At 38.7% G+C, this 14,176-nt stretch overlaps 1 protein-coding gene across 1 annotated transcript in view; it reads right to left on the reverse strand.

The window, feature by feature from the left end:
* The window catches only part of NDNF (neuron derived neurotrophic factor), a 32,750-nt gene extending 19,477 nt beyond the window's left edge, over window positions 1-13,273 (reverse strand). Inside the window, 2 exon segments of the mRNA XM_083457363.1 lie at window positions 13,196-13,225; window positions 13,227-13,273. Coding sequence (XP_083313489.1) covers window positions 13,196-13,225; window positions 13,227-13,258 — 62 coding nt within the window. The 5' untranslated portion in view covers window positions 13,259-13,273.
* Between the last annotated feature and the right edge of the window lie 903 nt (window positions 13,274-14,176).

Genomic DNA, 14,176 nt, shown 5'->3' on the forward strand with positions numbered 1-14,176 from the left:
ACATGGGGCTCAATTAAGACATGGTGTAATCGCTGACCTCAGAGAATTTGCTTTTTACTTAAAGTAGAACGCATGAATTTATTATTGGTTCTGTTTGTCTTCAGAGCTACAAGGTACTTTTTTCTCATGGAAGAATTTGAAAGTTAAATTAAATTAAATACTATTCTGACCAAAGAGGAAGTAGTTGACACAGAAGTTTCATTAAAGACTATTAAAAACAAAAATAGAATTTTCCACTGACCTAACCATTTGTCAGAATTCCTTGTAATAAATGACATTTCAACACAGACTATGGGTTGAATCTAACATTTTAGTGGATTTTATACAGTTCTAAGTGGGTTAAGGAGTGTATCTAATGCTGTCCATCTGTGAAAAGAATGGACTTCCACTTATGGAAAGGGATTTCATGTTCCTTTTCCCCCATTGCAGCCCCCTCCCATGCAACCCCAAAATATGCTCTGGGGGGCCTTCAATCCACAGAGCAGATTTTGAGGTTGCATGGAGGGCTACAGGAGAAAGACAGGAATGTGAAATTCCATTAAGTGAGTGGAAGTCCATTTTGCTCATGCATGGACAGCTATGGATATATTGCTTAACACATTTATTCCCATGCAAATTCTGCCAAATTTGTCTTGATTATCAGTATCTATGTTACACAAATGTGTGCCAAGAAGTCATGCTATAATTAATTAAGAGGAAACTTTTCTTGTTGTTTTAACGTAGTTCAGAGGCTTTCCCTCAAGCGGTACATAAATTTATTATAAGATCTTATTACTGTGTTATGAGATTTATAAATTGAATAGATGAATGTGGATTAAGTAAATTGGCTGTATTGTTTACACAAAGAGCAGCATGGTTTCATTTTATGTTCTGTGCCAAAACAAAGGTGGAATGCGTTTCACAAACTTTTAATGCCCCGCAAAAATGAACCCACCCCTTTCAGCACCTGCCTATGAGGGGACAAGTGCTGGGTAAAGGAGAAACACATCTCTGTTGCTAACCAGGCTGAAGCCCAATCACACTAGGATGCAAATCCAAATCCAAATCTTATTTCAACTAAAACAGTCCAGGGGAATAAATCTAAATTGTACCTGTGCACAATTAGTAGAATGTAGCAGGTTTTCTACAACCATGGTCCCCCCCCCCCTTTCTGATCAAATGAGTCAAAACTTACATGGCTTAAAATGGCTCCTACCATGTTTTAGGGTTATCCTTCTTTGGAGAGTCACTCATGGTTGCTCTTTACAGCCTGATGGTTTGTCTCAACAAAATTCCACAAAACTAGAGAGGTTTCTGCCTCCTTATGCAAAGCTGAATGAAAAGGGGCTCTGATTTCCAAGAAAGATCTCCTGGTTTTTACAATCCTATCACCACTGTAATCACATTCATCGGTTATATAATATAGTGCATCGTTACATTTCATCCAAGGAGCTCATGCTGACATACATGGTTTTCTTCCTCCCAATTTAACCTAACAACAACCTTGTGAGGTAGGCTAGGCTAAGATATCTTGACTGCTCCAAGATGCAGCTATTCACACACCACTTACATCTCCACCTGCTGGAAATCCATAAGCATCGTAAGTATTCCACCACCATGTATTTAAAACAGCAACTGGTGTGGGAGAAAGACTAATATTTGTGGATACATGTCCAAACACAGGGACTTGGATTGTAAATGTGCCTTTCATAAAGAGATGCGTTTCTTCTGTTTATGGAAGGCTAGTGGATGATCCCAGGGACAGGGATGGAGGAGGTTAATTTTTGCTGATTGTCCTACTTCCTGCAGCCTCCTCATTGGTTGGATATTCAGAACTCTACCCACAGGATGCTCCAGCCAATGGAAGGAAACACAGCATTATCACCACCTCAAGTCTGTAAACAGTTTAATTTGCATCAGGTTTCTAGATTACAACAAGTCAGTTTAGACAGTCTGGATACAAACAGATTAGTGAATCTGAATTAAATAGGAAAAAACAAAGCACTTTCATATTCATAACACCATGGACATTTTGCAAAATGATTTCATAACTTAAGCCTCTATTCTAGTCTATAGTGACCTGAAACCCTGTTATTCTCAGTTATTAGAGTAGATCCAGGCTTATAGTGCAATACTAACTATGCCCTATTTAATTCAGTGGGGCTTACTCCAGCTTGGTGGCTTTAGAATTGCAGGTTTAGTTAATTTCAAGGGGTTTACTTGTAGCATGACTAACTAAAGTCCCATTGATTTCATTGGCCCTATTCTGAGCATTACTAAGTCTGGATCTAAACCATTCTGTTCAATTAAGGTGCAGACCCTGACAATTGGAGTTTGTGGAAAGAGGAAAAAGGTTGTATTGAGTATTCATTTTTTGGCTTAATTAATAGTACTGCATTTATTTATTTATTGTTGTTGTTCATTATTATTATTTATTCTTATTGTATTCCAAAATGTATAGGAATGCAATAATTTTCTCTTTAAATCAAATGCAAATATAAATCAAAAAGAAGAATGCTAAATGTACATACCTGAGAACAGCTAGGCTAAGATAAAGCCGCTGAGAAATTGGGGCTACTATGAATATCATCATGATGATGATGATGATGATGATCTGATTAAAAAAATGTTCCTATACTGTTCCTAATGTTCTACTATTTAAAAATTCCAGATGGTTCAGAGCACCATGCCTGTTCTTTTATTATATGACACAAAAGTGGCGGCCATACTCCCTGTTGCAGGGAAATTTCAAACATTGTTAGTTTACACAGTATGAGGAACATTCACCTATGATGTATGGCAGGGGCAGCTTAGCAGTGCAAACGGAACAGAACCTGCTTGCATGTTTGTAAGTCTCATACTATGTGTCTGCCAGGAGCAAACAAGGCTAACCTAGAAATTGTATCCAACTCTATCACAAAGACTCGGGATAAATTATAACACAGTAAAAGTGATTAAGAAGGCTATTCCTATATGGCTACCTCCTCATCTGTTTATCTGTCTAAAAGCTTTTTTTGCATAAAAAATACACAAGGCCAAACAGTCAAATTTAACTGAAAATGATAATCTATGGGACAGGCATTTCTTATCCATATTAATCTTATCAATAGCATAGGTAGCTTAACCAAAACAACCTCAATATTATCACAAACTAACAGCAATCACAGCGCCACTGTTCATTGTTCAGGAAGCCTAATCTATCTAATAACACACAACAGCTTTTTCTTCTTCTTCATATTCATATTTGTTAGGAACAACAGAACTTGGGAGAATGTAGACCAAAAACACTTTTTTGTTCATTTATGTTTCACTTATCTCTACTACTTATCACTACATCTTGTGTATTAAGGCCCTATCATTAGATTTTATTCACAATATGGTACGGTACTAATTCAATTAGGATAAACAGAGGTTACCACAATGCCCTTTAACTAGCAATTATCATCAATTAGCTGAATTTATTCTGAGTCCCCTGTGGGACACAGATAATCAAGGATGCGTGTGTAAGCTCCGTTAACAATTCTTAGTTAGCCATAGTGTATCCAAACACAACAAAATTTGATTCCCTAGGGAAGGAGGGCAACCTAGGTATTTAGAAACATACCATCAGCGGCTGTGTGCTCCACAGACAAAGAAAGCACACTGCCTCCAAACTGGGGCAAGAGGGAGAGAGATTAACAAGTCACACCATATAGTATGTGCCCAGCCATGGTCACCATCCAGGATCCATTTTCATGTAATAGCTTGTGGTTGGTGGGCACATTTTTCTAGCAACTCAGTTCTGCAAACCAGCAGAAGACCCTATTTATTCCCCCACAAACCTAGCAAACCCACTGTACTCCAACAAGCCCCTTTTATTTTTCTTCAACACAAACCAAGCGCTTGCTGTTGATTACCAAACACAACTGTCCCAATCTGTACCCTTACTTTGCAATCATAATAATCAGTGCTTTTTTACCGCAGTTGCTCACTTGCTGTAACCATTTCATGGTAAGTACTGGCACCAATTTTTCTATAAAAAAAACCCCCTGGTAATAATCCTTAGTAATAAACTCATCTGCACTTACTCATTATGGTGCAACAGGGCACTGTACTTCCTTGCACAATTGCATACTTTATGCACCTGTAGTTTGTGGTACAAGCCAGCATTTGTGTAAGAAGTTGAAAAAACTTCTGTGTAAGTTGAAAAAACTCTAAGTTGAAAAAAGCTATCTATCACCACCTTTTAGAAAAATGGAGGTGAAGTAGAAGTATCTAGATTCTTAGGAAACTCATCAATGGATAGCAAGGATTGCTGTGACCTCATTAATGAGGGATAAATCATTAAGGATTAATAATAAATTGCTCCTGGAATTCAGCTTAAACTCAGGGAGAGACTGCCTCTTCATTGGCAAGCCAGAAGCTTCAACAAACCATAGAAGTATTAAACTACCCATTGCTAATGTTTGGGTACTAATGTTTGAGTACCTGAGTACATGACATTTATTTTGCCACACTTTTTAATCACTGTATTATTGTGCATGCCATTTCATTAGTTGAATTAAATTGAGGCAAACCATTTACTCCAAGCGCAGGGTAAATTTATTAGTTTGTAGGACACAAGATGTTACAGTGCAAAATGGCAACGTAAAACTGAAAAACACATTCAAAGCTGTCATGTTCAATATAGCTGTCGTGTACATAAGCCTGTTCTTATACAATGTTAATCTTCTAGAGTGTTATTATTATATTTATTTATAGCCTGCCTTTTTCCCAGATAATTTTTTTTAGTTTAATTTTTTAAAATCATTTATGCAATAAATATTAGGTTTTATTCTTTGTTGCCTTCTGTAAGGATGCAATATTTGAATTCCTCTGAAAGCAAGGCATCCCCATTCTTTGGTTTTGATTTCCTCCCCTGGGCAGTTCATCAATTTCAAGAGCAAATACTTCTCCCTGCAGTGAGATACCCCACTGCAGTTTTCTAAAATAATAAATCATCTCCTCTTGTTCCGTGCTACTTTCTAGTATCCTTTAGCTTACTTTGATTTCTGCCTACTACCAGAAACTAGGAGTTTAAAACTCGTTAAATAGCTTTATCTGTGCATACAAAACATTCTCGTCTCAAAAAAATGCTGAAAGCAAGGAACTTCCTCCTAGTCATTAAAATCTATTGGCAAAAGGTGAAAGCATCCCTTTTACTTCATCAAGACAAATGTGAAGCTTATGTGTTCTCTACACTATCAATCGCTGCTCCAGTAAATGTCCTCCAGATAATGTGGCAGGCATATTTTTCTCTTACGGCTGCAATCCTTAACTCACATTTATTCTGGTTCTATGCACATTATATTCAGAAAAACTCCCACTGAGTTCAGTGGAGCTTTCTTCCACATTGTGTGCATACAGTTGTACTCCCAAAGCCAAACCACACATGCCATTAAAACAAGGACTTCACTTATTCATTAGTCCTCTGTAGAATTATTTGGGAATTCAGGTGGTCCCACTACCTTCTGGGATTTACTGGAGTGTCTTAGTAGATAGTTATCTCCCACAGTGCCTTGTGCCCCCTGCAAATTTTGCTTATGCATTGAGATTGCTTTCATGTTCGTTCGGCTCTTTTGATGTAAGTATTATGGATAGAAGAGGACCCTAATACATATTGTCAAAAATCATTTTTGCTTATCTCAAGTACTCTATGAGATGTTTTGCCTCCCAGTTTCATTAAGAGTGAAAGTAATCAGACCTAACTATTCTTCCTTCTAGGTGCATGAAGGCCAAAGTACACATAACATTAGTCACATGTTTAAGCAAGCATGCTTAATCGGGCTGCCTTTATTTTGGTGGTAAAGCACACATTGGGCCATGGAATGTGTTCCTGACCTGGAATGTGTACCTGATGTCTCCTTCCTGGCTGGTTTTTGCCATCAAATACACTGTTTACTTCAAACAGCATCTATGAGAAAAAACAGCAGAGCGGCAGAATGCATTTTGAATATAAAAACTGGTGTGGGACCCCAATCTGAATCAGGATCGTATCCTGGATTTGGCCCTGAACCGCTTTTCCACACTTATTCCACTTTTGGTAATAAGATGATACAGGCTAGACCCATTAAAATCAATGGGATTTGTTAATCATGACTAACGTAAGTTCCATTGATTTCAATGCATTTGCTTCATAATTAACAGTCAGAATCCTAACCATGTCCACTCAGGAGTAAGTCCTATTGAATTCAATGGAATTTACTGCCAGGTAAGTGGCATTAGGATGGTAGACTACTTAAATGCAGAGCTTTATGAAACCTTTGACATCAATGACCCATGACAGTGTAAAAGGCAGGTAAGTGTTAACTTAAGTGTAATACATGACAGGCTACATTGCAAAGTTCATCTAAACTTTTAGCATTTCAAAAAAACCAAGTAATAAAAATAATGCTTCTCAAGAGCAGGCTTGAACTTATATGTTCAACAGACAATGTATGAAAGTATGAATTATTTCTATTTCTATATGTATCAGTATCCAATCCCATCAGCAATGACATAAAAACAAATATAAACACATGTTTTTCCAAAAAGCTCCATAATAGTTTTCTGTTCATGAGATAAGTTAGAGCATACTGTTTCTATTACCTTTAGTTTTAAAACCACACACACAAAAGTTGCAAAAAGAGTGTGAACTGCTAAATATAAATTTGTTAATGAATAGATTAATTAGTAAATTCACCCCTAAAAAAAAAAAGGTGAGGAACGGCATGATAAATACCTGCTTAGTAACCAAATTAAATTCAGCATCCACCAAAGTGGCAAAATTCAATGAGAATGCTGAAAATAGCCCCTTGAAAAAGGTGGCAGAAACTTTTTTAATCTTTAAAAACTAGTGCAAAAGCTTAATGGCTCGAAATGAATGCACAGTCAAACAAGACATGCTTTCCCCTTAAAAAGCTCTACTGTAACAGAAGCTAGGGCCCAGATGTTCTGTGGTTAAAGCTGTCGCTTCATTGCATGAAGGCACCGCAGGAGTGAAACATAGCCCTAGCATTCCTTCATCTAAAATTCATTTTTTGGCTTGTTTTTCTAACAGTTTCTTAAACTGACAAGCGAAGCCTAAAAGTTTGTCTTTTATATCATCATGAAGTGTATCTTTTTACAAAATAAGATTTCTGATGATGTGTTTATTCACTATTTTTCATAACATATTTGACACCAAAAAAAATGTAGGGGGAGAGAATAGAGCTTTCAGAAGTCAAGGGTAAATGCTTCGACACCTTTCACATTCAAGAAGCTTCTGTGTCCAGGAGCCAAACATGTTTTGCGGGGATCATGTTTAATATAACTTGTAACCATAAGAATGTGGCAGCTTGTCCGATTGTATTTTTAAAGACAAGATTGAAAGCGTACTCTTCTATTGTCTCCCTAGACAGACGGATGCCAACAATAACAACAATATCTAAAACTATATCTGATTCAGAATATTCATCAGCCTATGGAAGGTTTCCAGGGTGCCTCCAAAGTTGCCTAACGAATAAATCTAAACTTATATATAAACTTGCCCCTTTAATTTAATGAATTTCTGTTTCCAACCACCAGACTAAAAAACCTCTGTTAACTCAACATTATTTGGAATTACTTTTAATTTAAATTTTTCACAACCTAATTTTCCAAATTAAATATTAACTTTTCAATGGTAGTGACAACAACAACAAAAATTAGGTACTAAAATCAATTAGCAATGTCAAGTTGCCAACACCAAATCCTGAGATACACTACCGTATATAGTGCTTACATTCAAAACTGCAATTTTCTAGTCAGTTTTCTCCATGGAACAATGCTCAAGTGTCTCCAGACACACAGTCGTATGGATAAACATAATGTACATACCAAGAGTATACATAGACATACTAATCAGCAATATTATCATTACGGCAACATTTTTGGAGCCGTTGTCATCAGAGGAATCGCACGCTAAACTTATCTGTGTATTATGGCAAGAATGGGCATGTTCAGAACTGGAGAAAAGCAACCAAGAAAATGCTTGCCCTAAATGATGAGCAACCCATTTCACAATGCAGTTGACACAAAGCTCTAGAATCTAACCCCCTTCAATCCTGTTCATAATCAATATAATTTACAAAAGTTTAAATCCCCACATTCCAGTTTAACTGTGTCTGGTCATTATTATCAAAGCAGCATACAATAAGAAAAACAAAGGAAGAGATACAGATTCTAAAAACAATAAAACCTTTCCTACTATTATCTTGAGATAAATTATGTGTTTCCAAGTGGTTTGGGTACTAACAGTTTGCTCTTATGTTTGTATACTCCAGTAATAACATGTTGAGGCTGAACAAGCACTATACCAATGCATCACAAAAATAATGTTATGCAATTGGCTTGGCAGGCAAATAGGTCTGTGATAAAATTTTAGGATGCATTTGACCTGGAGCCCTCAATGTGACCTCCATGAGTGCTGCAGCAACCTTATACATAATACTTAACACTCAACTAAGGTTTCCCTGTCCCTACCAATTTCTATTTTATTTTACAAATACTAGGTTTAGGCGGTTTGGTTCAGGGTGTAGCCTTCTTTTTTTGTCTGTTTTATTTTTTGTGTGATGTGTGCAGGTGTTTTTGCTTTTGCATTTTTGGAGGAGGCATGGTTCTGAGCATCCCCAGTTTTTCTTCTGCGAAACTGGCATGCTGTGGTACATACAACAGTTGCTTATATTTCCAGCTGTGTCCCCAGGTGCCCAAAAGATGGAGAGCTCTGATCTACACCCCCCACATTGGGTCATACCAGAGTTGCAGTTCTGCAAATTCGAACTGGCAAGCAGGGCTTACTTGTATGTAATTCTTCTTGAGTTATTTCACCAGCTCCTATTGAAAGTTGTACCTTTTCAGAAGCGCAATAGCGTTTAAAATAGTGTTCAAAGGTCCATTAGATTCTAGACCCTAAATTTGCCAAGTGCATGTCTGAACAACGAACAAGCATGCAAAAAGCACCTCTGGGGAACATGTGAAAAATTTGTTTGCACAAAAGGTCATCGTCAGCTGTACTGACATGCAACAGACATAATGGCCATGTCCTGGGTTAAAAACCTATGTTTTTGTTTTTCTGGAAATGTTAGTGGCATAATTAAACTCAACTTCAGTTTGGGACATTTTCTAATATAGTATATTGCATTATGTTGAATCAGCCCATTGGTCCGTCTAGTCCAGTAGTGGTACCTCAGGTTACAGATGCTTCAGGTTACAGACCCTTCAGGTTACAGACTCCGGTAACCCAGAAATAGTACCTCGGGTTAAGAACTTTGCTTCAGGATGAGAATAGAAATTGTGCGGCAGCAGCGCAGCGGCAAGCCCCATTAGCTAAAGTGGTATCTCAGGTTAAGAACAGTTTCAGGTTAAGAACGGACCTCCAGAATGAATTAAGTTCTTAACCCCAGGTACCACTGTACACTGACTAGCATCAGCTCCCCAAAAGTTTCGGACAGGTGTCCTTCAGAGCCCTATTTGCAGAAGTCAAGGACTGAACCTTGGGTCTTGTGCATGCTAAAAAATGAGCTGCAGCTGATAGCCCAGGAGTTATGCTGATTAGCCACCATACCTTCAACAGATGTTGTGGGACAGATTTACATCAAAGCCTCATTAAATCAAAAGTAACATGGGGCATAATGCACCAGGGCAATCAAACCCTGAGTTCCATAGGGCAGAAATGCTTATCAGATTTGTTTGTTGTGTCTTGAGTTTCATTTATATCGTAATAGCTACTTACCGCATTCATCTGACTCGTGTCAGGTTTTTAAAGCATGTACACATAATGAGCTGTGCATCTGAAACAAGTTTACAGAACACCAACTTCAAGAACTGTGTGTCTCAGACTCATATCTGACTAGCTGGGAGTATTAAGATAGAATGCAGCTCTGAGTGTGTTTAGAATCGCCTAGACACATAGTGTTATATATATAGAATATCTGAGAGGTTTAAGATATACAAAAGGGGCACTTCATTCAACATCACGTTGCTTGTGTGCACTCGGAGCATCTGTTACATAGCACCTAAGTCATTAAATGCTACTTCTGTGCTGCCATAAAGCTCTGGGGTTTTTTGTGTGTGTTTTTTTAAACCCCTGTCATCTACAAACTAACATCTGCCTAACATGCATGTGACAAATTTAAACCCTCAAATTAGAAAAATATGTCTTATTATGTTGTATGCTTTACTAAGTGTACTTTTTACCCCAAACCAGTGATGAAAACACTACAGCCATCATGTTCTTCACAGAAAGCTGACATATCTATAGATGATGCCAACTATTTTCTCATATATATTTTGGAATTTGTTCAGTATGAGAAACCATTATCTTTTGAAATATCAGAATGTCAGAATTAAGGAAAAATTGGTACGCCTCAGTATTTTAAAAACAACAGGACATACAGAAACAAAAATCTGCAAATGGTATTTCCCGTTTTAAGTTTCTGTTGGTTTTGAAATCAAAACACAAAGCAGAAAAGAGTAGCAAACACTTGACAGCTTTTAACAATCTTACTTGCTTTGCAATCACAGAAAAACCTAGTGAGTTTCAAATTTATGAACCAGCTTTCTGTTTAACGTGCATATTTCACAACTATCTTAAGTAGACAAGAGAAGAGGTGTTAATCTTGTCAGCTCTTCTGTAACTTGAAATTTTTTATTCTTCCCTATACTGAAAATTGCATACCTCTTACACTGGACACACTGGTTCAAAATACTGCCTCCTCATACAATAAGAGCCTGGTAAAATCAATTATTAGTCATTTTTACACACAGAGGGGGGCAGTGGGGAGGGGGGAAGAGATTAGGTTTCTCCAAGTACATGAAAAGGCTGGTAGGAACTACAAATGGTAGAGTTCAATACACTACCACAAGGTGAAGTTGAGGATTCCTATGGAAATTAGTGGGTGTAGGTGTAAAAGATGGAAGCAGTAATCAAAAATGCTTGTGGGAGCTGGACCTAGGATCCCTGATATGTCCAGATCCAGGTTCCATGAACACCTTTGAGAAAGTTGTACTACATATTCAGCAAGGCTTGAAACGTTTCTACACCATGTCCTCCAGAAGCTATTCTTTGGATGTAAAATGTTGTATTATATCCGGTCATAAACAGACTAAGAATTATTTATATTGTTGTTTGTTTGTTTATTCAATTTATCTCCCACCCTTCTTCCTCAAGGAGTCCAGGGAGGCAATTACCATATACTTTATATATTTTATAGCATCCATCATTTTGACTAAGCACATCACTGAAAAGTTATTTTATGTAGTGCAAAGATCAAACTGGCAACCCAATCCTATATATGTTTATTTAGAATTGATCGTAGGATTGCAGCCTAAAACCTATGCAGACTTACATGGGAAGGAAGCACCCTTGTGCACAACATCAATCTACTTCTGAGTAGACATGCATTGGACTGAGCAAGACATATGAAGATGATGTATACATAAAATAATCTATATCAGATAAAGAATCTGATACTTTCAGCCTGCTGCAAATTTTTATTGCAGGTTCCCCACCAAGTTAAATTTCTGAAAATGTGAAACAACTCAGGAGAGATTAGTTTCATTAGATCTGAAATCTGTGGCACATAGCTGGAGGTATGTACTAGTGAATCAGGTCCCTGGTGGAGCTTCTCTGACTTGATCCCATTAGTATTACAGCCCCTTTGTCTGGGGACTGTCTCATAAACAAGCAAGTTCTGTACTGAGCAGAAATTATGCCATTTTGGTCCCGCCTTCCTTCTTACTGAGCATCTCAACAAAGCCCAGTAAACAAATCATACAAGAGCTGTGATTTTGTAGGATCATTTCAAATGGCTGTCTCAATTGTAAACATATACTTTACTCGCAGTTGCCACATGCTACTATATACTTTACTTTTGGGGGATTTTTTTTTATAAAAATGGCATCGCAGGGAAGTGGAGATACCAAGAACAGAATCATCTGGTCCCTTGACTCAATAGTCAGCTCCCTTTTTCCAGGGTGACCCACAGTGGTTGATTCAAAGGCAGAATTCTCTTTCTGTGGCATTGGCAAGGATATTGCATTTATATATATATATAACAATAAGCTAACCAGCTTGAGGAAGGCATAATACTTTCCCACAGGAGTGTTAAATGGGTCCAGAACAAATAAACTTGTGGTGAGGGCTTTTTTTTTTTAGAGCAGGGATACCCTTCAATTATATGCTCTTTGAATGATAAAAAGCTGTATCTGTAAGTGATTAAGAGTTACTTTATAGTCACAGTTTCAGCTCTGTTGAAATAAATGTGTAATACAAGCCACACATATTTCATATTCATTCCATCCAGTAACATCTTTCTTGTTTTGTTCCTTTAATTGCTGTGAACTGCCAGACCCCATTGCTAGACTAATCCACTGAATTTTCAAAAAGGTGCAGTAATAAAAACAAACAAAACCATCTGAAAACACACATTTGTTTCTCTAGAATATTTTGTTTTAAATATTACTAGTTTTAGAGACTTATGGAGAGTTTCAAAGAAACTTGCTAAGAATAATATAACATCGATCATGGGCAGTTCTTAAAGAAGAAAATCGTTCAATTACTCCCTCCCCTTTCTGATCCTCTAAACTCATCTCTAACTCCAATTGTCACTACAAAATAAAAAAAAAAAAAAATTCCTTCCAGTAGCACCTTAGAGACCAACTAAGTTTGTTATTGGTATGAGCTTTCGTGTGCATGTACAGTACACTTCTTCAGATACACTGAAACAGAAGTCACCAATTGTCACTGAAACTGGAAAAGGAAACCAAATCAATTAGGATGTTTAAGTCCCTGCAAACAACAGTTTAAACTTCAAGCTTGAAAGAGCTTGTTTGAGTTTTGCTTCGGTTAAACTGTGGTGGTGATGTGGGTGGAGACAAATGCCAGAGTCCCATATCCTGCAAGTGGTTATGCTGCAGGAAAACTTTGGAAGAGACTACAGGATCACAAGCTGGAAGAGGGAGAAAAGAAGCTGTTTTTAAGTAATAGGCAGCCTCTGGGTTATTTCCAGCCTTCTTCCTTTTCCTGGTCTCCCTCAGCCTCTCCCACAATTACTGTCTTCCAGAAGATCACTGTGCCACCACAAGGAGAGGTTTTGGGGTGCTGCGGCAGCAGGTAGAATAACCTAATGCTCCTTCTTTGGAGTAATGAGAGGGTCCATAACTTTGGATAGAAGGGGAGGAAAAGAGAAGGGGAACCCACCTAAGAACCAAACTGTCATGCCATGCGAGAAGACTTCAAACAAGAGCCCTCCTGAAAACTCATCGCGGATGGGGAACTTCTCCTGACGCGGTTCCGCCAGCCAGGGGGGCTTTGCTCAGCCCCTCAGACGCTGCCCCTTTGGAGAGGCGACGGGGGCGAAAGGAAACCTGGTGGGCAAGTCTTGCGAAGCTGCGCCGCTCCCCCGCCCCCGCCCCGGCGCAAAAAGAAAAGAAAGAAAGTTGGCTTGATCTCAGGTTCATGCCTCTCTTTCCCCTCCAACAGCACGAAGAACCCTTCCCAAAGTAAAGAGGATAATGGGAAGATCAGACACGGGATGAAGCAGACAGATTTGCCTCATCAGATGACGAGAGAGAGAGAGAGAGAGAGAGACGGGGGTGCAGAATAGTATCTGGCCAACCCCCAGATTTTAATGGCTGGGATCGCCTTAGCCATTCTTCACCTCCGATTCGGCGTGCGTGCGTGTGTGAACCAACGATCTCCTCTGCTAACTGTAGTCCTGTCCCAACATTTAATATCACCGTTTTAATTAATCCGGCATGAGGAGTTCTCTCGACATCTTTCATAGCAGCTACTAACTTGCATCGGATCTTGCGTTGAAATTGGGCTCTGGGCTGGGTATGTGTGTGTGTGTTAAATCGGAGAGCTGGATTTAAAAGGTGCCGAGAGGTAACTAATCCGCTTTAACTGATCTGACATCAGACAGCAAAGCAGATTCGAGGCTACTGCGCTCCAAGCATCTTAGCCCCCCCCCCCCCGCGCTTTTTCTCTGGTACGAATGCTCGACCTGGGTGCATTTTAGAGCCGAGGAGTTGGACTGTCTGGCTCCACAAACAGGTGGAGAGGGAAGTGAAGACGGGGCGGGGAGGCAGCTTTCCAAGAGCCAGCCTGTCCCAGGATCTCTCGCAGAGGGCGCTGGATCGTAAGGCTGGACTTGCGCGCGCAGCCTCCCCGCGAAAGAGC

Source organism: Podarcis tiliguerta (assembly GCF_965153285.1).
Source record: "Podarcis tiliguerta genome assembly, chromosome: 9".
NCBI lineage: Eukaryota > Metazoa > Chordata > Lepidosauria > Squamata > Lacertidae > Podarcis > Podarcis tiliguerta.